Source organism: Pan troglodytes, chromosome 10 (assembly GCF_028858775.2).
Source record: "Pan troglodytes isolate AG18354 chromosome 10, NHGRI_mPanTro3-v2.0_pri, whole genome shotgun sequence".
NCBI lineage: Eukaryota > Metazoa > Chordata > Mammalia > Primates > Hominidae > Pan > Pan troglodytes.
The window spans coordinates 29,697,803-29,720,699 of NC_072408.2; the positions used below are offsets into that span (position 1 = coordinate 29,697,803).

At 39.2% G+C, this 22,897-nt stretch overlaps 1 protein-coding gene across 2 annotated transcripts in view; it reads right to left on the reverse strand.

The window, feature by feature from the left end:
• Positions 1-535: 535 nt before the first annotated feature.
• HELB (DNA helicase B) overlaps positions 536-22,897 on the reverse strand; it is a 36,427-nt gene continuing 14,065 nt past the window's right edge. For both annotated transcript variants that reach the window (XM_009424979.5, XM_016923076.4), the window contains exons 7-13: positions 20,625-20,779; positions 17,385-17,466; positions 16,634-16,693; positions 15,208-15,436; positions 14,293-14,436; positions 7,728-8,219; positions 536-1,354 (exon numbers count right to left, since the gene is read on the reverse strand). In XM_009424979.5, coding sequence (XP_009423254.1) covers positions 1,253-1,354; positions 7,728-8,219; positions 14,293-14,436; positions 15,208-15,436; positions 16,634-16,693; positions 17,385-17,466; positions 20,625-20,779 — 1,264 coding nt within the window. In that variant the 3' untranslated portion in view covers positions 536-1,252. The remainder of the gene's footprint in view (positions 1,355-7,727; positions 8,220-14,292; positions 14,437-15,207; positions 15,437-16,633; positions 16,694-17,384; positions 17,467-20,624; positions 20,780-22,897) is intronic.

Genomic DNA, 22,897 nt, shown 5'->3' on the forward strand with positions numbered 1-22,897 from the left:
CTGGGAAACACAGTGAGACCTTGTCTCTATCATTAAAAAAAAAAAAAGTTCTAAAATTGATAATAATGGTAGTTGTCCAATTTGATGAATATACTAAAAGCCACTGAATTGTATACTTAAAATGGGTGAAATGTATGTGAATTATATCTCAATAAAGCTATTAACCATTTATGCCTGAGGTTGCAACTTTCTGAATTTTTGCAATCAGATGTTGGTGAGGACTTTGAGCAGTGGGATATAAATAACTCTCACATGTTTAGTGTCCCAGTAATGGACCACTAGGCATAAATGGGTTAACAGATACATTTTTCATCTTGACTTTTTCTTTTACCATTTAACATAAATAAAAATTTAAAAATCAAATCATTCTGAGAGAGAAAAAAACTTCCTAAGTGGAACATATTCAAAACAATGTGCTCCCAACTCAGAAAGCACTTCCAAGGAAAAGTCCCAGGTAGGCTGGGCCCCAGGCAGCAGTGATGAAGTGAGCAGCAGTCTTGTAAAATGACCACATTTCAACATCCTAGGAGGCATGTCAATAACATCAACAGATGTAATTACACCTTTTCTTTGCCACTGCTTCAACCCATTGGCAAAGATAACACACAACGATCATCAAAGTTACGAGGCATTATCCTAAAAATACAACGTTTTAATGTACATAATTGTTTGGTTTTTTTGTTTGTTTGTTTGTTTGTTTGTTTTCTTTTGGAGACGGAGTCTCGCTCTGCCACCCAGGATGGAGTGCAGTGGTGCGATCTCAGCTCACTGCAACCTCCGCCTCCCGGGTTCAAGTGATTCTCCTGCCTCAGCCTCCTGAGTAGCTGAGATTACAGGCATGTGCTACCACACCCATATAATTTTTGCATTTTTAGTAGAGATGGGGTTTCACCATGTTGGTCAGGCTGGTCTCAAACTCCTGGCCTCTGGTGATCCACCTGCCTCAGCCTCCCAAAGTGCTGGGATTACAGGCATGAGCCACGGCGCCTGGCTTAATGTACATAATTGTATAAAAATATATATGTATATAAAATATCTAATCTCCTCACTTATGTCCAGTGCTACCAGTTCTCATGATGACATGTGTTGAAATCATTAATACTTTGATTAAATGGATTTAAAACTTTTGCTAACACAAATACCTTAAAACTCCAGTTATAGGAAACTTTTTTTATCTTGGTACTTTGACGTTATGATGTTCATTTTGTCTCCAATAGAAAAAAATAGTTACTCTGAACAATTTGAAATAAAACTAAGTTTCTTGATTATCTGTGGGCTTGAAAAGTTGCCTGGGAATTAAATTATTCAGTCTCAAATTCTGAAGTCTGGAAGACACTTGTGGAGATTCTCCCACCTGTTAGAACAATTAAAATAACAAAGTTAATTTTGTAAAAATGTAGTTAGTCTACCCTATGTACTTGTATTCCCTCTGCTTCAGAAAAAGAAATCATGCACCTTCCCCAACCCTTGAAAGGCTTCAGCAACCAAAGCAATTGGCTATCAGCTCCTTATAGGATCACATCTGCTTTGCTCACTGTGGTATCTCTAGCACCCAGCTCTGAGTCTGGCATTTAGAAGTAACTATGTACTGAATTCGTATGTGTGTCTAACTTCTAAAGGTGTAGACAGGGCCCACTACATAATTTGGCAGCCCAGTCCAAAATTAAAATGATGGCCCCTTGTTCAAAATTAAGAATTTCAAGATGGTGATTACAGAACTTTTTCTTTTTTTTTTTTTAAGTGTGGGCCTGAGTCCTGGAGGACTGCCCATGTTGCCTGCCCATGAAGTCAGTTCTGGATGTGTAAGATAAAACATTGCAATGCCACAGTCATATTCTTTGTGCTACTGATGATTCTGAAGTGGGCCAGTATCGTCATGATGAAGTTTCACCACCACAAAGAAATGAAAAGAGTAAGCACAATTCAATTTTAGGAAAAGGGTCTTTCTTTGGAATTGCCTCTCTTTTCTGCTCATGTCAAAAGCCTTATTCCAGGACCTCTGTAAGAGATGACAAGTTTAATTTCAGAAAAAGATGTTTTCCTGAGATGGAAATTCTATCAAAGAGTTGACCTGGGGTACAGAATGGAACCTGGAATCAGCAGGGATTCTACTGTCCAAGAGGGGAAAAAGAAGAAACTTCCCCCTCCACCCTCAACTATGTCCATATTACTCACTTTTCCCACAAAACCTGACCCTCAGACTCTTTTCCCAATCTGGTTAATGGTGCTGGATCCACCTGTATGCCTTAGCCAGAAGTCTTGGAGTTATCCTCAGGCCCAACCCCACCTGAATCCAACTGATCATTAAGTCCCATCAGCTCTATCCTTAGCATCTCTTCTCCAACCCCATTGCTACTACCTAATGTTAGAACCTCCTCATTTTACGCAGGTTACTGAAATAATCTTTTGGCTGAGAACTCATTCCCTACTCTCTCCCTAACCATCATCATCCACTAAACCTCAGTCAACATCACCTTCATAAATTTCAATTCACAGAGCACTTAAAATGCTTCTACTGTTCTCAATTGCAATCAGAAGAATCTACGACCTCTTCAGAAGACCCTGTGTCCATCCTCCCTGCTAGTTCCTGTGTCTGCGGCCCATCCTCTCACTGTGCCCTGTGCTCCAGCCATGCTGTTCTACATCTGTAGTCTCCTAATGTGCCAGGACTCCACACGCCATGCCCTGTGTCAGACCGACTCCTAGAGAACGTTTTCCCTGTGCCATATCCATATGGGGACAGAGGATATAAGTATTCCCCATTTACAACTCAGCCTGGTTCTGGCAGGTTACACCAGCACTTTCTCCCCTGGGTTCCCCCTGAGGCCCCTTCTTACCTTTATTACAGCCTTGGAAGCTTAAAGACTCAACTGAACAAGTCTGCTGCCAGCACTTAAAGCAATTCTTACACTTCTATTAGAACCACATTTGGAAATTACTTATAATCCCACCTTTTTTTTCTTTTTAACACAAAATCCATTACCCAAATTGGATCCTCTAACTCATAAAACCAGAAAGCAAATGCCTTTGGGTTATTTCCTAAACTCAGAATAGGTCTCAACAGAAGTTTGCTTCCCTTATAAACATTCAAAAGGATCTTTTACTGCCTCAAAAGCAATTCCAAAAGGAACTGTCAAACTAAGGGGGGGGCACTACAAGAATAAAAGTATGACTTTCAGTACAACCTGAAAGAACGATATTCTGAATGTCTGATTTTTTTTAAAAAGTTTCATCGCCATATATTCATGACTCATATTTTGATCACTAAGTATTTTTGAGGTATTACCATGTGAACAGCAATTGTACCAAATGTTCTAGCGGATCAAAAATGATACACTGTCCTCAAGAAGCTTTATTTACAGAGTCAAACAAGGTTACTGCAGGTGCAGTACAGAGGGGTGTGTGCCCTCCTACAGGAGTTCAGAGAAAAAGAAGCCTTCAGGAACAACACAGAAACTGAGCTGGATTATAATAAGAAGAGAGAGAGGATGGCATGAGGTGATCAGCTTGGAACTACTTTATCTTCCCTCTGCTATATATACCCAACGTACTACACCCATTCCTTCTGGTTGTCATGGAAAAAGGGTCCTCTGTCCCTAATCCTGTCTCAGGGCAACCCCTCTAGTTATTCTCTTGATTTTTCCCATCTTACCCACGTCAGGACTCCAATTCTGCAATTATCCTCTCTCCCTGAATCATGAATTTCTGGTTCTCCATTGGACCATTCTAGCAACACACTAAGATGCCTTAATGTACCCATCCAAAGTAAACAAACCAATGAAGTTTTCCTTGACCACAAGTCCTCTATTCAGATACAACCACCTTTCCTTCTTTTTTCAGCAGCCCTCTTCAAAACCTGCCTCCACTGCTTCCTCCGCCCTTTCGGCTCCCATTCTCTCACCAGCCCCCTCAGTCCAGGCTTTTATTCCCTCCCCACAGCCCTGGTTTTCCTTCTGTCTCACTCACACTCCTTTTTAGTTCCTCCTCCTCTGCCAGATCTCTAAAAGCTGGGAATACCCCAGAATTCTGTCATCAGGCCCCCTCCTCTAACTGCAATCTCTCCTGAAATTAACTCACCTAGTCCTTTCAATATCACTACATGCCAATGATTCCCAAGTGGGCCTTTCCTACCCTACTCCCTGCTGAGGCTCTAAACTCCTCTACCAACCACTGACTTACTCAACAAGTCCAGGTACATTTCCAATTAGTACCTTAAACAACAGCACGCCACAAGAGAACGCTTTATTTCCCCAAACGAGTTCTCCTCATATCTTTCCCATCTCAGGAAATGGCACTGCTATTCCCCAAATTGCTTTAGCCAGAAATCCAGGAATCATCCTGGATTACTTTCTCTTTTACCTCATCACATCTAATCAGAAAGTCATACAGACTCCATCTCCAAAATGCATCCACACTCCAACCACAGATTACCAGCCCCGCTCTTTCACTAGGCTCTCCCCATGATGACCTCCTACTGGTCTCCTCACTTCCCCTTCACTTTCCACAGTTCCCTCTCCACGGAAGCCAGAGGGATTGTTTATTTTGTATGTATGTATGTATGTATGTATGTATGTATTTATTTATTTTTGAGACAGGGTCTCATTCTGTCGCCCAGGCTGGAATGCAGTGGCACCATCACAGCTCACTGCAGCCTCAACCTCCTGGGGTCAGGTGATCCTCCCACCTCAGTCTCCTAAGCAGCTAAGACAACAGGCACCCAGCACCACCCCCAGCTAATTTTTGTTTGCATTTTTGGTAGAGATGGGGTTTCGCCATGTTGCTCAGGCTGGTCTTGAACTTCTGGGCTCAAGTGATCCGACCGCCTTGGCCTCCCAAAGAGCTAGGATTACAGGTGTGAGCCACTGTGCCTAGCCTTGCCTTTTTTTTTTTTTTTTTTTTTTTTTTTGAGACAGGGTTTTGGTCTGTCACCCAGGCTGGAATGGGATGTCACAATCACAGCTCACTACAGCCTGGAACTCCTGAGATGAAGCAATCCTCCTACCTTAGCTTCCTGGGTAGCTGGGACTACAGATATGCACTACCACGTTCAGCTAATTTTTTACTATTTTTGTAGAGATGGAATCTCACTATATTGCCCAGGTTGGTCTCAAACTCCTGGGCTCAAGCGATCCTCCCACCTGGCTCCTGAAGGTATTGGAATTACAAGTGTGAGCCACCACACCCAGCAGGGATTGTGGTTTTGTTTTTGCGACAGGCTCTTGCTCTGTCACTCAGGCTGGAGTACTGTGATGCAATCACAGCTTACCGCAGCCTCGACCTCTCAGTCTCAAGTGATCCTCCTGCCTCAGCCTCCCAAGTAGCTGGGACTATAGGTGCATGCCACCATGCCCAGTTAACTTTTGTATTTTTAGTAGAGATGGGGGTTCACCATATTACCCAGGCTGGTCTCAAACTCCTGGGCTCAGGCGATTCTCTCACCTCCGCCTCCCAAAGTGCTGGGATTACAGGTATGAGCCACCATGTTGGGACTATGTTTAAGCAGGCATCAGATGATATTACACCACTGCTTCCAGCCCTCAAATGAATTCCCACTGCAAGCAGAATAAAATCCCAACTCATTCCCGTGGCCCTGCCCATCTCTCCAACACCAGCACCTGCACCCTCTTCCTCGCTCACTAGCCACCTTAGCCCGCCTTCCTCTTTGTTTTGTTTTGTTTTGTTTTGTTTTTGAGATGGAGTTTTGCTCTTGTTGCCCATGCTGGAGTGCAGTGGTGCAATCTCGGCTCACTGCAACCTCTACCTCCTGGGTTCAAGCGACTCTCCTCCCTCAGCCTCTCGAGTAGAGGGGATTACAGGTGCCTGCCACCATGCCTGGCTAATTTTTTGTATTTTTAGTAGAGAAGGGGTTTCACCATGTTGGCCAGGCTGGTCTCAAACTCCTGATTTCAGGTGATCCACCCGCCTCAGCCTCCCAAAGTGCTGGGATTACAGGCATGAGCACTGCACTAGGCCAACCTGCCTTCCTCTTTGAATAAAATCATTCCCTTTCCAGGCTTTGCATTATCTACATCCTCAGAGGCCCCCATGCTGCTCCTTGGTAACATTCAGTGCTCAGCTCACATGTCACCTTTTTAGGGAGGCATGACCTGGTCAAAATAGCACCTCCTGCCCACCACACCCCCTGCCATTCCCTATGTCCTTGCCTTGTTTTTCATCTTCATAGACTCTTAATCTGAAATTTGATTTTCTCTTGTATTTATTGCCTATGCTGGAATATAATGTCCACAAAGCCAGCACTGGTGTGCTTTCCTCCCTTAACATTTAGATCAGTGACTGGCAGGTTTTTATTTTTATTTTTTCAATTTTTTGCTAAATGTTTTTTTCAAATGCTGAATGAGAAGGAGACAGAAAAAGGCATTCAAGATGAGGGACACAGCAAGAGTCAAAAGGAGGATGAAAAAGTTTGATTCATTTTAGTGAGTTGAAGACACTAGCTTGACAAAAGCAGAAAAAGCATAGTGGGAAATGAAATGATGTTGAGAAAACTCGAATCAAATTGAGAAAGGTCTCAAATGCCAAGCTAAATAGTCTAGAATTTATGTTGTAGGCACCTGGGAGTCTCTGAAGCTTTTGAACAAAGAAGTGAATCTTAACGGACACCTGAAGCCTTGAATACTACCAGACCCAAATGTATTGGTTTTTCCTATACATACATACCTATAAAAAAGGTTAATGTATAAATAGGCACAGTAAAAAATTAGCAACAATAACATAAAAAATAAAGCAATTCAGTAAAATAAGGATCACTTGACACAAGCACTGCAACACTGAGACTTACTCCGATAACTAAGATGGTGGCAAGTGACTAACGGGTGGGGAGTGTCCACAGTGTGGACACACTGGACAAAGGGAGGATTCATGGAATGAGATGGTGTGAGATTTCATCACACTGCCCAGAATGGCATGCAATTTAAAATTGACGAATTGTTTATTTCTGGAATTTTCCATTTAATATTTTTGGACCACGGTTGACCATGGGTAACTGAAACCTTGGAAAGCAAAACCATGGAAAAGGGGGAATGCTACATTACGAGAATGGTAACAAGAAAGGGGAGGGCAGCCAGGTCACCAATCATCCAAGAAGATGGTAGAGAGTGAAAGGAAGGCGAGTCCATGGTGATTCTAAGACTTTAAGCCATGTAACTAGGAAGATGGTGATTGAAATGGAGAAATTGGAAAAGAGAGTAAGATTCTGGGCTGTGGTTCCAGAAAATCAATTTCTGGGAACAAAGATGCAGATTAGGCAGCTGGTTCATTAACTCCTCTTCAGTGCCAGAGCACTCAGCAAATCACCACATTACTGATAGCCGACTGTCTCCACCATGACAATCAGTGTGAGAGTGAGAACTGTCACTTACTTATCTCTAATTCCTGGTGCCTGAAATGTTACTATAGTCAAAACTTTGTTAGCCAAATCACTGGTGCCAAGGAGATGGCTGAAACTGTGAGAATGAGTCAGTTCTCAAAGGAAAAAAGAACTGAGCTTTGGGGAGTTGTCTTCAGTTAGAGGCTGGGAAGGAGAAAAGGAGTGAGGAAATGAATGGGAAATCAGTGAGGTAAGGGAAATTTGACAGAAATGAGAAAAACAATTGTTTTTAAGTCCAGCAGCACAATGCAACACTAATAAAAGCACACAGTCATTTATAAGCACACCGAAGTTAGCGATATGTAAATAAAACTTGGGAACATGCAAACATCACTCCTACCATAAAAATTTTGCTTGGACTTTCATCATCATTCACACCACAGGTTCTTTTGGATGCTCGCGATTTTGGTAAATCATCATCTGTATCTACTCCATCAGGTGAAGATAATTGCCATCTTTCAGCAAAGGTGAGTGTCCTCTCATCAGGCGAAGAGGCCTCGCTCCAGGTGACATCATTTGTCATGGCGTGGTCTGTGACTACAGGGAGTGGAGATGCTGACGGTGTGCTGGGTCCTCCACTGTCTCCAGAGCTCTTCTGTGGGGATGGAAAATCTGCTGGCGGTGCGCCGCTAGAGGAGAGCTTACTTTGCAAGAAATGTTTCAAACGAGTTTTTCTAGGAAAACTGTTTTTCATAATGGCATTCCGGAGCTGAGACTCCTCTGCAATCACATACACTCGGCAGCGGCCCCTGGTCACGGCAGTGTAGACATGCTGCCAGTGCTGGCGGCCCGCCTTCCCCACCACATAGACAACTGTTTGCTCCTCGGACCCCTGGGAGGAAAAATATGGTGTGAAGACTAAATGCTATAAAATAGGTTCAGACAGTTTACAGACAAGGAAAGGAGACAAGTGTTCAAAGTGCTCTCAAGCACTTCTACCTGGCCAGACTATTATTATGTGTCCATTTTATGGGTTCCATTTTTATTCATCCTCCAAGAACTCTAAACACACTGCTAAACATGCTGCTAAGTTCAGGTTTCATAGGTCCACAACTGGCTTGTAGAAACCCAGCAGCAAATTTTAAAGACTGCATGCAGTATTAAACCTTTCCTAATAAAAGACTGAAATGATGGTACAGGCTTCATGTGTAAATGTGTTAACCCATTATTACATATAATGGCAAAATATGAAAACTTTAAGTAGCCAGTAATAGGTAAATATATAGATATATTATATATAAATATATGTATAAAAATATTACATGTAATGATAAAATATAGAAATTTTAAGTAGCAACTAATAGGTGAATATATATTATATACTTATATATATAATACATACACAGTTGACATACTATTTTGTGAACATCAGAGATACTTTAAAGCAACATTTTAAAAACCATATATATATCTATATATATATAGACAGATAGATAGATACACACACACATAGAGAATGGTCAAAACTGTATAGCAATATAGTTACTCTGATCCAAAACAAGTATATAAAAAAAGAACACAGCTATGTACAATGAAACAAAACAAATCACAAAAAAGGAGAGAAATTCTACCAAATTTTTTATTAATGTCTCCAAATGGAAGGCCTATGGATGACTTTTTTTTCTCCTACTTGTCTGTATTTTTCCATTGTTGGGCAATTTATTTCTTTTATCAAGATAAACAAAAAAGAAAACAATGAACCTTTGTCTTTTAACAAAAAATTGGATAGGCAAGAAAAATACTCAATATCACCGTGTAACTGTAAGAAAACAATTTCAAGTTTGAGGGCTATTCTTAGTCCTATATTCTGAGTCAGCGGATCCAGTGCCAACACAGACAAAGAAGTGGTTTGTACCATTATCTCCCCCATTGCTCTGACATCGCTCCTGCCAAAGGAAAAATTGTGGGAAGACAACTGACAAGATGGGGCAAGTAAAAAATACACATCCGCTGCAAATAAACTCTTGCTCAGCAAGCTCTTCTATCTTCGTGGACAGAGAGTTTGAAGCAGCTCCTCAGATTGTAAAAGTTTGATAAATACATCTTTCCGATGTTGCTGGGTCTCAGAAATTGACATAAATGGTATTTGATCACATACATTTCCACAGATATATGGCACCACTCTTCACCTTGGACTTTATATTGTACATTCTCAAATATGAAAATGTCTACCTAAACTCAGCTAACCTAGTTCTTAATTATTAAGCAACACTGAGAAAAATATAGTAATAATAGTAGATATACTATTATTAATACTTAATGGTCTCATTATCAGTCTCCCTGTACCTTCTCTTGCCCAATCCATCATCCTCATGGCAGCCACAGTGATATTTGTAAAATGCAAACCCAATCATATTAGATGCTGCTTAAAACCTCTAAAGGCTCGCAGGGACTCCAAATAAAGTCCTAACCCCTTAATGTGTTTGTAAAGCCCTTCAAGAGCCAGCTTGGCCCTGCTCCTCTCCCTACTTTTTTCCCTTTCTTTTCCATGAACCATGCTCCACCCAGCACAAGGGACTTCCAGGTCCTGTCAGCATTCCTCAGTCCATGGCCTCAATTTGGCCCATGTCTGGAGTAGCCGCCCCATCTATTACTCTCCAGCACCCGGTACTTCCTCTATCACAGGCTGTACTGACCCTAAGCTCCATGAAGGCAGAGCTTCACCTTTATCCTACTCACTGTTCTTTCTCCAGTGCCTCACTGAGTGAATGATGATTAAAAATTAAAATGTCATGCTACAGGAGCCAAAGATCTGCTGTCCCTGGAATTCTGCACTCCAAGATGGTACTTAAGTCTACCTCAGAAAGTAAGACACCTAACTTCACCTTGATAACCTGCTATAAATAATTTCCTCATTGCTTTAAATCTCCCTTGAAAATCAGAACTGTCAAACTGCTTAAGGAAGTAAGTTTCCTATATTTACTTTTAATTATGTATATGTCTATTCTATAAATTGGTTCTACAACTCAACCACTTGTATGAAGAGCCACAAAATCTTCAACAGCTCCCCATTTCACTCAGGTAAAAGCCAAAGTCCTTAAAATAGTCTAGAACAGCACTGTCCAATACAAATATAAAATAAGTCATATATGCAGCTTAAAATTTTCTAGTAGTCTCATTAAAAAAGAAATGGATAGAATTAATGTTAATAATATACCTGTATTTTACTTAAGCTAACATATCCAAAATATCATCATTTTAACATATAATCAATATTAAATTATTAATAAAAGACTACATCTTTGAAATTCTATATTTTATATAACCAGAACAGTTCAATTTGGATATTAAATTTTCATCAGAAATACTTAATCTATTTCTAGAGTTCATAAAATTTGTAGTTGAAAAAGAAGATTCACATACCCAAGTTATTCCAAACATAGTTTTTCCAACATACAGAAGTTTTCCAATGACTGTATCTAGTAACTTTTGTTTTGTTTATTTGTTTTTGTTTTTGAGACAGGGTCTCACTCTGTCACCCAGGCTAGAGTGCAGTGGCGCAATCTCAGCTCACTGCAGCCTCCAGCTCCCAGACTCTGGAAATCCTCCCACCTCAGACCCCCGAGTAGCTGGGACCATGGGTGCATGCCACCATGTCTGGCTAATGTTTTGCATTTTTTGTAGAGATGGGGTTTCACTATGTTGCCCAGGCTGGTCTTGAACTCCTGGGCTCAACTGACCCGCCCACCTCAGCCTCCCAAAGTACTGGGATTACAGGTGTGAGACACTGTGCCCAGCCTAGTATCCATTTTTAAAATTAAAATTTAGTTTTTCAGTCACTCTAGCCACATTTCCAGTGCTCAATAGCTACACATGGCTAGTGGCTAACATACTGGATAGTGCAGGCCTTCAAATGCCCTAGGAGGTGACCTGGCCCCACCATCCTCCTGCCCTCTTTACCTCATATTAATTTTCCTGTCTCATTTCCTGTCAGTCTCCCACAGTGGCCACCTTGCTATTCCTGCTTCTCAACTATACCAGACAGACTCTCACCTTAGAACCCTGCCCTTGGTTATTCCTCAACCTAGAATGCTCCTGTCCCAGATACTCACATGGTTAACTTCTTTTCCTTCTTCAAATCTTTGGATAAAATGTTATCTTCTCAATGAGGCTTACATCGACATTCTATTTAAAATCACAATTGCACCCACTCCCACCTCTTTTCCACAGGATTTGCCACCTTCTAACATAACACAGAGTTTTCTTTCTTGTTTTTGTTTTTATTTTTTTTATTTTTATGACTGTGTCTGTCTCTATCCCCTTCCCCACCAAATTTAAGCTTCACAATGGCAAGAATCTTTGTCTGTTTTATAGACTGACCTGTACCAAACACCAAGAACAGAGTCTGACTCAGTAAGTATTTGTTGAACTGAATTGAACTTGGAAGAAACAGTGTGTTGATATAACAATCATGAATGTTCTTAGAGCTAAGAGATGCTACTTCAACCATGAAATAAGAACCAGAAAGATATCTACTCCAACCTCAACCCAGTAATAATAAAGACACCTTTACTCTTCATTCATTCTTATAAAAAAAACTGCATTATAAATTTAAGGAAATCTCTCAGAAAATAGAGCAAAGTGATGAGAAGGAAAATAAGACAGTTTGATAAGAAATTTAGGTAACCACTTCTGGAAGTCTAATATGCACATATTAGGAATTCTAGAGAGACAGAACAGAGGAAACTGAGAAAAAGAAAATTTCCTAAAGGTGAAGGATGGCATCATAGAGATCCATGGAAGAAATTCTTCAGGACCCAGAGCCAGAAATATTACACTTTTACTCTCTCTTTACCTGGGGAACTTTGGTCTTAAGGGAACTTAAAGCCAAATCTGCAATCGACATTAGCAAACAGGGAAGCAGGCATGGCTGCATTCCAACCACCCCTGGCAAGAACAATTTTATCATCCTTATTTTTCACTTGACATCCTTTCTATATAAACATATATATATATATATATATATATATTTTTTTTTTTTTTTTTTTTTTTTTTGAGATGGAGTCTCCCTCTGTTGCCCGGGCTGGAGTGCAGTGGCACAATCTCAGCTTGCTGCAACCTCTGCCTCCCAGGATCAAGTGATTCTCATGCCTCAGCCTCTCAAATAGCTGGGTTTAGAGGTGCCCACGACCATGCCCAGTTACTTTTTTTGTATTTTTTAGTAGAGATGGGGTTTTACCATGTTGGCCAGGGTTGGTCTTGAACTCCTGACCGCAAGTGATCCACCCACCTCGGCCTCCCAAAGTGCTGGGATTACAAGCGTGAGCCACCACACCAGACCCTTTTTTACCTTTAAAAAAAAAAAAATCAGCTGAATTGTGGGCATTTTTAATAAGCCATTTCAAATTCTTTTTGGAATCGAGATGGGGTAAGTTAATAAATAAAGCCCCACCCACTTAAAAAACAAAACAAAACTCTACGCTAATTAATGTTTGTTTACTAGTAGAAAATTTGGGCTGACCTAAATTTTTCTGCATAAAAACAAGGGTTGGGCCGGGTGCAGTGGCCCAGGCCTGTAATCCCAGCACTTTGGGAGGCCGAGATGGGCAGATCACAAGGTCAGGAGTTCGAGACCAGCCTGACCAACATGGTGAAACCCCGTCTCTACTAAGAATACAGAAATTAGCCAGGCATGGTGGCATGCGCCTGTAATCCCAGCTACTCGGGAAGCTGAGGCAGGAGAATCACTTGAACCTGGGAGGTGGAACTTACAGTGAGCCAAGATTGCACCACTGCACTCCAGCCTGGGCGACACAGCGAGACTGTCTCAAAAAAAAAAATGAAGGTTGATGCAACCTCTCCATTAAAGCAACATACCAACAGCAGAGAAGGAAGCTCAAAACAAAGCGATAAATAAGAGACTCACTAATAACAGATGAGAATTCAAGGGCATTAAAATAAAGCATAAAGGCAAGTTGCACTAAACTCAATATGCTGTCCTAGAACAGCAAAAGGACATTAATGGAAAAACTGGTGCAATTCGAATATGCATAGTTTAGTTAGCAGTCTTACAGCAATAGTAATTTCTTAGTTTTGACAAATATGCCATAGTTATAAAATGTTAAACACCAAGGAAAGCTGGGTGAAAGGTATATGAAAACTCTCTGTAGTATCATTCCACCTCTTCCGTAAACCTAACAATATTCCCACATAAGTTGGGGGCGGGGGGATAAAAGGTTGCCTCACAAAGATGGAGAGAGAGGATACATTTGTCAAAACTCAACCAACTTTATAATGAAACTGTATGCACATTATACCCCACAAAGTTGATAAGGCCAAAAATAAAAAACAAAAGCTAGTTGCAAAAGTATAGAAACATGATTATACCATTTACATAAGCCTCAGTAACACAGAAAACAATCATATATATTGCTTCTACATGAATAGGAGTGATATATACCAAATTCGGGGCAGAAGTCACTTTGGAGGAAGGCGGGAGGCAGACCCAGGACTAGGGCAAGGCAAGTGAGGAACTCACCTCCAGTACAAAATTTAAGGGGTTCCCAAGAAACTCAGCAATCAAGATAAATCAAGACATTTTAATGTAACAGTTTTGTAAATCAAAATTAAGGCACAAAAGGATCCATGATGAACAAAATATCAGAATTTAACCAAAGATAAGATGAGTACAGTGCCATGCCAAGCCATACTGGAGACTCAGGCAGGGAGGGGAAGACCTGAAGGAGGAGACTTTACCTATAATGCCTTTGTTTCTAAAAATAAAGAGAGCTCTGGAGCAAAAAAGAGCAAAAGGGTGGCGTCTTCTCTATTATGTTCTGTACTTTTGTGTATTTTGTATCCTAATTTTTGTTTGCTAATAAGTGCAACAAAAATTTACGAAAACAATGCAAGGCGCTCTAAGGTTGGTAAATTATTTAAAAGGTTTTATAAAAGTCTCCTCTTACCTGAAAAGTGTGAATAGTTCTTGCCCATGCATGTTTTATGCGACAATATTTCATTAGTTTCTTAAAATCCACAGTTACTTCCAGGCCAGCCATATTATTAATGGTCAAAGATCTTCTCTTTCCAAAAGTTACATCAGTTACATCCTGTCACCAAACCAAAGAACTATTTTGCATACCTTCAAATATGTTCTACGTTCAAATACGTTCAAAGATATTCTATCTTTGGGTCAAACATAAAATATAAGAATTACAATTACCATTAAGAATTTCAAAAGGCTTAAAATTTGCATTTCAGCACAAACAATATATCTATACCTAAATATTTTAATAAACACAAATAGAAGTTTTCAGTCTTTGAAACTTATCTTTAATTTGACTCTGTGAAGAACAGTCTGTTATTTCTTATTTTGAAGTCTATACATTCATTTCTTGTATTGACTACATAAGTCTGAGTAGATTCTTTGCAGTTTACTTTTCCTCACAGCTTTCAGTGAGGGTATCTACACTGTGAGAACAAATACAAGGCAACCACTTCTATAGTTTCTACATTTAAGCAGCAACAAAGGAAATGATGCCTTTTAAAATCTATGTCTCATTTATGCCTTGTTTTTTGTTACTCAAGTACTTCGATTTTATTAAAAATGTTTCTTCATAAAATCTTCTAGAAAATATAAGAAGAAGCACTTCCCAACTCATTTTATGAGGCCAGTATTATTCTGATATTAAAGCCAGACAGGACATTACCAGATAACTACCCATATCCTTCATAAACATGGATGCCAAAAATCCTTAACAAAAAATCATGAAACAAGAATGTCAACTGATATCATTAGATTCTGAATGAATCCTAGGACAATAAAATAACCAAACATATCTCTAATTAGTCAAAAGATATTATCTTCTGTTTTCACTTACATTTGTTATGAAAAATATTTCTCCATTGCACAGTCGAACGTTACTTTCAAAGTCACGCTTATTTTTAGCAAAATCAGGAAGAGTACCAGAAAAGTCTTCACCACTGGCATCTAGATCATTATTTTGCTGACTTCCAGAGATATTTTCAGGTAGTAAGTCTGAGAGGTATGCATTCCTGGTACAACAAATTTTATCACCAATTCCAAATACAAGTCTACTCTGATGGTCTCTGGGATAGAAAATGATAATATATAATCAAAGTTTGGAAAGTCTCCATTTCACTTGTTCAAACATTAACTCCTACTCAGACTCGTTTCAATTTTCAGAATAATTTCCACATTTTATTTACAACACTTTCATTCTCCAATGAGCAACAAGAAATCAGGTTCCCATAGCTGTCATCTGATTATTTATACATACTCCCTGCAACGTCTCAAACTCAATGACATTTCCCAGTCAAATTTTTTCAAGTTAGAAATTTTGGCTTAAATGCTGATGTCTCTCTTTCCCCTTATATTCTAAAGGTTAACACAAATTTTGATTTTTTTGCTTTAAAATTAATCCTCTGCTCTCCAATCTCTCTTATCATTACCTTATTTGAGGTCTTACAGCACTTATACACATTTCTATTGTAATAATTATGGCACTATATCAGTACAACAGCAGCAAACTGAAGAAGTGGTGGTGATAGGCCAGCTACTGCGCTAACTGCTTTAGGTACATTATTTCATTTCATTCTTACTACAACTTGGTAAGGGAAATTCTGTGTCCATACCCGCTTTTATAGACGTGGGAGAGGGAAACGACCTGGCCCATCATCACAGTTACTGGGACCCTGGGTATATGGCCTCAAGCCCATGCTTTCTGGCCTCTTGTTGGGCTACCTGACAGATTTTTGTGTAACTTCCCTCAGCAGACAGGCACTCCACCTATACCTTATACATATCTAGGATGTCTATACTTAGTGCAAAGCAGGTATTGGTCAATTCAAGAGAAATGAATTAATTTTTCCTATGTATGACCACAGTGGCTTGTCTACACTCATATTTCTCTGATAGACAGACACTCACTAAGTTGCTCTCTGCAGGCACCCTGTTGCTAAGATTCTCAGAAACACTACACACATAATTTTTAAAATTCCCCTGAGCTCCCCATGCTTATCTTGGAGAAGCTGAAGGCTGCCAAGGTTGAAACCAAAAAAATTTCACTCCTAATTTTTCTTCTTATTCCACTCATTACTAAAACGTCAATTCCCAAGGATGTATTCATATATTGTATTTAATTGAAGAAATCATTCTATTTCACAAATGGGAAAAAAACTATTTTGGGAATATATGTAAATAGGTGACAAACATCAAAGCAAAGAAAAAAACAGCAAATCGAAGAAGGACTGTCCTTAAAAGTTTCAGTTCTCGAAGACACTCACTTGGTGAGGTGGCCTGTGTAGTGTTTGCAGCAGCAGTCATTAATTAGATCACAGTCTTGCCTGAAACACACGAAAATGCAGGGGTCACCTTAATAGTCTCTGCTACAGGTTTACTTTTGTTATCAGCAATTACGACATACTAGATTCTACAAAACGTTTCCAAGACTTTCTCCAGGAAATAGTATTTTTCTGCTTTTTATCTTTTTTTTTTTTTTGAGACAGCGTCTCGCTCTTGTTGCCCAGGCTGGAGTGCAATGGCGTGCTCTCGGCTCACTGCAACCTACACCTCCCGGGTTCAAGCGATTCACCTGCCTCAGCCTCCCAAGTAGCTGGGATTACAGGTGTGTGCCATGACGCCTGGCTAATTTTTGTATTTTTAGTAGGCAGGAGGGGTTTCACCATTTTGGCCAGGCTGGTCTCAAACTCCTGACCTCAAGCGATCTGCCTGCCTCGGCCTCCCAAAGTGCTGGGATTACAGGTGTGCGCCACCAAGCCCAGCCTGTAGTTTTTATCTTAGCATAAGCTTTTGTTCCATTCAGAGTCCCTATGAGCTTCTAAATATAATACTTGGTGGAAAGAGCTCTGTTTAGAAAGCGCCCTCTGCCATGTCTAACAAAGACATACCCCAAAATAAGAAAGAGAATTAACAGTGATGAAATATTGGAATCTCCCATCCAAACAGGATCTATATTAATAAGTTATGAGATTTAAAAGCTAGATTAAAAACATTAAAATATTATAAATGCTTTACCTTCTAAATGCAATAAATTGTGATGTTTTTGCATTTTGTAAGTTATTTTCTTGTAGTAAAGTTTTAACTGCAGAATATAAACCTAATAATTCAAGAGAAAAAAGTTAACACAGCAAATCACCAAATTATAACACAATTTCTATGAAGAAACTAATTTGGGATTCCTGCTAAGGGCCCTGGGAAAATATCTCAGCAAATGGAATACAAGTTCACCATGGGAATGTCAACCTCATTCCCCACATCAGCCAGGGCAATAGGAAAGAGAATGGAAAGAAGGGTTCCAAGACAACCCACCCTCAACAGAGAGGTCAACCCCTGGCCAGGACAGTTCCCCATTTGTAATAGACTCACTGTGTATTTGCTGATGGTTTATGAACACTGAATTTAAGAAATAAACAAGAGTACAAAGTGTGTAACAGCATGACTAATGTAAAACTTCCTGTTTTAAGTCCTTGTGATCATGTTAGTAATCAGTTAGAACTTGACAATATACAGGCCTTATATGTTATATCACTTAATACGCAGGACACCCACATGTGGTAGGTGCTCTTATATTCAGAGCTGATATTCAACTGGCACACACTTGTATAAAACATAGCAATACTTCCATATTAGCTGGAAAACAGCCACTCCCCTAACAACACAATGCTCTACTCCCCACCCCAACCATCTCTTTCCTTCTCCCCAGACCTCCCCATGATCTAGCAACTAAAAGGTTAACCCTGGCATAGCGGGGGCATCCATTCCAATGGTGCTCATGCCCTACAGCCGTTGGGTAGTCTGACTTCTGATGACATCTATATTATGAATGTGAAAACTAAGGCTCATGGAAGTACAAGCATTTTCCCATGTATGTTTCCCTAATAGCAGATGAATCACAAGGGAATGAAAAAGCCCATGCCTTGTGATGCCCTGCTCTGGGAAGACAAACTTAGCTGCCTGCTGAGCCCTTCATTTTTCAGATGAAGGGAAGATTGCCGCTAGAAAACTGCCAAGACTCAGCTCACCCTCAACCAACCCCTGGCTTCCTGAGCAGGAATTTCCAAAGGTCTCCCAGCATACTGTTCTTTTTAACATGTACAGGATGGCACTGTTCCATACCTTTTTTCACTTTCCCCACATCTTGCAGATCAATATGTACAACGTATTTTATTGATTCTAAGATATACATTTTTCTCACATTTTAGCAACTCTGAAATTCTAGCCCAAATATGAATCCTGTCTTAGGTCTTAGTACTTTGTAATAATGGGCATAATTTACTTAATAACTTAATAATTAGTGAAAAAGTACTATATGCTTCTCTAAGGAATATTTACTCAATTTCCTTGAAGAAGAGACTAATTTTCCAGCAGAAGTTTTTAATTTAGAAAAGCAGTATCAGGTAAGCTCTGCTACCAGTCTAAAATGGACAATTTTTTTTAAAAGTACATTCTCATTAATGCAAAGAATGGGTACCAGAAATAAAACCAACAATATTTTAGGTAGAATTAAGTGAAGTGGCAAAGAAAGAGATCTATTTAACTAAGTCTCATTTTCCTCACCTGTAGATAGGACCTACTAATAACTAAGCTGTGAAAATAAACATTAGCTGTTAATTATTTAACATACATTTCTAAGTCACAAAACAATATGCAGCTTATAAACCAATTTATGTAAAACTGAAATAAATATGATTGTATATGGATATAATAAGGTTAAAAGGATAAACACCAAGCTTTTACTATGTGTGTGACCTTAATGGGATTGTCCTGGGGGAAGAAGAGAAAGGAAAATTACCAGGGAACATTAATTCTTACTTCAAACATTCCTGTATCATTGACTTTTTTTTTTAAAGAGTATAAATTGTTTCTCAAAACATTGGCCCCCACAATCTAAAGCAATCTTGCAACAAATTTAATCAGTCACTGGTAAGTATTTAGTTAAGTCTACTTGATTCTTTGTACTCTGATGTTTGAAAATATATTTGTTCACTTTTTAATTATCTGTTTCCCACACTAGAATGAAAGCACAATAACCTCAGGGACAATTTTTTTTAATCTTTTCCTCTGCTTTATCTATTGTATTGTATCTAGTATATAACAGGAGTTCAATAAGTATTTGCTGAATGAAAAATAGAAAAAAAAAGTTTCTACAATAAACAAAAAAAAAAAACAAAAAAGCACATTATAGAACACTATGTATGATCGCATTTATTTAAATACATTGTTGTAACATGTAAATGATCACTAACCCACGGGAAGTGAGACTGGGGACACACACTAAGGGGAAAAGGCTGACAGATAAAGTTGTATATCATTACTTTCACATACACAGTGAAAGTGGTTAAGTGGGAAGGATATACCTTTGAGAACAGTGGCAACTACAAAAAGTCCTCAGTAATAATAGTTTAAACCTTTACTAATTCAATTTTGAGAAAACCATTACACCATTTTTAAAAGGTTTGCTAGGTGAGTTTATAATGAAAATAAAGATCAATAGATAGGTTCAATCTATTTAAATAAATTCACTTGCAATAGCTAATTTAATAACATCTATTAGTCACAACAAACTGACATTTATAGAGTGTCTCACACTGATGAATGCCCTCAACCCTCGTAATAGCTCCACAGGGAGTTCCACTATGGTTCCCATTTTACAAATGGTTAAGTGACATGACACAGGTCATATACATAAAGGAGAAGATTTCCTGTCCCACACTCTTTCTCAACCCTGTCCTATTGTCATCCTAACATCCATAATTAGAAGCCATGCTTTTACCCATTTTATAAAACAGAACTATTAGGAATTAAACTTGGCAACAGTTTGACAGTCACAATTTTTGTTTCAGAAACAAAATAAAAGTATTTGCCTTTATTAGCATTGAGTATTTGTATTTAAAATAAATGTATTTGCTTTTCAAATAGCAAGGAAAGAAAAACTTCATTAATTAAGACTTGCTTTGTCCTAAATGAACCTGAATTACTGGGGCTTTGCTTTATTTTAAACAAAATCATCTACATCCATCTATTCAATCAACAAAATTTACTGAGCATTTATGTGTCAAGAGCTTACTTCTTTACCAAATTCTAGAGTATTCTGCTTTTGATGATTACTAAGTTCATTTATTTTCAATGTCTCTTTTTTTGCTAGCAATATTTCTCTTTACCATTAAAGAAAATTATAACTAGTCATTTAATAACCATGTTACAAAACTTAAATAGTTATACTTAACCCTACATCTCATAGAAGTTTATACTTACAAGAGTGATGATTAGTTTTAGATGACTGAGAACTGGCATCCTCTTCTGGGAGCCTGACAAAAATAAATGTCTTATCTTGAATTGAGATGGGTAATGTTGGATTATCAGAGATATTTAGTTCTGCATCAAATTTTGGAAATTGGCGTCTTGAGATTCTTGAATAAAGATAACACACACACACAAAGAACATTATCATCCAAAAATGTCTTCATATATGATCAGAGCTAATGTCCTTATAATAATTAATATCTATTAATAGATAACAGAGAGAAAAGGTCATCCAGGTATGCATTATAAATAGTAAATGAGTTTTATAATAGAAGACAATAAACTTATGGTACTACACATTAGCAATCAGTCCTTAGCAAACTAAAAGGATCAGGAAAAAAAAATTATCAGAGGATTTACTAGGCACCATTCTGAAAACCTGGTCTATTTATCTCCAGACCACAAAAGAACCATGCAAGGAAGGTATTATCCTTTTTTCACAGGTAAACAATGTGAGGTTTAGTCAAGTATAGTGGGTTGCCCAAGGCCACAATAATAGAAAACAGGAGAATTGGCAGGCAAATAGGCCCATTTGACTCCATACCCCTTTCTATATAAATTAATTTGAACTGGTTCAGGCCTTTTCCATATGTTTACATTATATTCTTCTCCTTTCTTCTCTGTATATTCTACATATAATCCCACTTTCCCAACTGAACCAAGTATCCACATCTAGTTGCTTCTATTCCTTCCTCATCCTTCTTTCATTCTTATATTTTCCGAGGCTAGCAAATCATATCAGAAAACAGAGTAAGGTATGGTTATTTGGAAGAAGATTGACTCCTCGAACAGAACTAACAGCAGCCTGGTTATCAGAGGTGGTGGTACCCTACTGTGTCTTCTTCACCTTTTCCCAAACAAAAGTGGAAAGGAACAGAGAGGGAATGAGGCTGTTCTTGCTGGCGATAGCCCAGATTTAATTGGGACCTGAAGAATCATCACAGATTTCCTGTTTTGCTTCTGACCCAAGGCATGTAGCACCTTCTATCTCCAGGACCGTTTCCCTGGTATATAGCAGGGATCCTTCATAGTCAATAAATATTTGAGGATTATGATTAAGATGAAATGATGAAAGGAGCACAGCTAGAACCAAATGATATTGAAAAAGTTACTAAAAGGAATTCCTGAGTTTCAGATAAAATTGAGTTCTGAGAAAGCTAATATGCTTTAGATTCCTCCAAGTTTCTCGGACTTTAAAATGACTAATCATCTACCAAAAATGGGGTGGTCTTTAGGTAGAAGCAGAAAGATTACAGGAAAAGAATATTCTACATCCAACTCCATTAGTTTTCTTAATGTCTTAATATGAACCCACACTGTCTACCCTATTCCTGTCAATTCCTCCTCTACTCCCACAATTTTGTCCAAGGTAGACAGAGGCTTAGAGAAAGTAGGTTTTGAATATTCTAGTTCAAGCTTGTCTGGCCCACGAGCCATGAGGCCAAGTATGGCTTTAAATGCAGCCCAACACAAATTCATAAACTTTCTTAAAACATTATATTTTTTACAATTTTTTTTTTTTTTTGAGATGGAGTCGTGCTCTATCACCCAGGTTGGAGTGCAATGGTGCAATCTCAGCTCACTGCAACTTCTGCCTCCAGGGTTCAAGCGATTCTCCTGCCTCAGCCTCCCGACTAGCTGGGATTACAGGTGCCCACCACCACACTCAGCTAATGTTTGTATTTTTTTTTTTTTTTTTTTTTTTTTTTGAGATGGAGTCTTGCTGTATCACCCAGGCTGGAGTGCAGTGGCATGATCTCGGCTCACTGCAATCTCCGCCTTCCAGGTTCATGCCATTCTCCTGCCTCAGCCTCCCGAGTAGCTGGGACTACAGGCGCCCGCCACCAAGCCCGGCTAATTTTTTGTATTTTTAGTAGAGACAGGGTTTCACCATGTTAGCCAGGATGGTCTCGATCTCCTGACCTTGTGATCCACCCACCTCGGCCTCCCAAAGTGGTGGGATTACAGGCGTGAGCCACCGCGCCCGGCCTAATGTCTGTATTTTTAATAGAGATGGGGTTTCACCAGGTTGGCCAGGCTGGTCTCAAACTCCTGACCTCAGGTGATCTGCCTGCCTCATCCTCCCAAAGTGCTGGGATTACAGGCATGAGCCACCGCACCTGGCTTATTATTATTATTATTATTTTAGCTTATCAGCTATCATTAGTGTTAGTGTATTTTACGTGGGGCCTAAGACAATTCCTCTTCCAGTGTGGCCCAGGGAA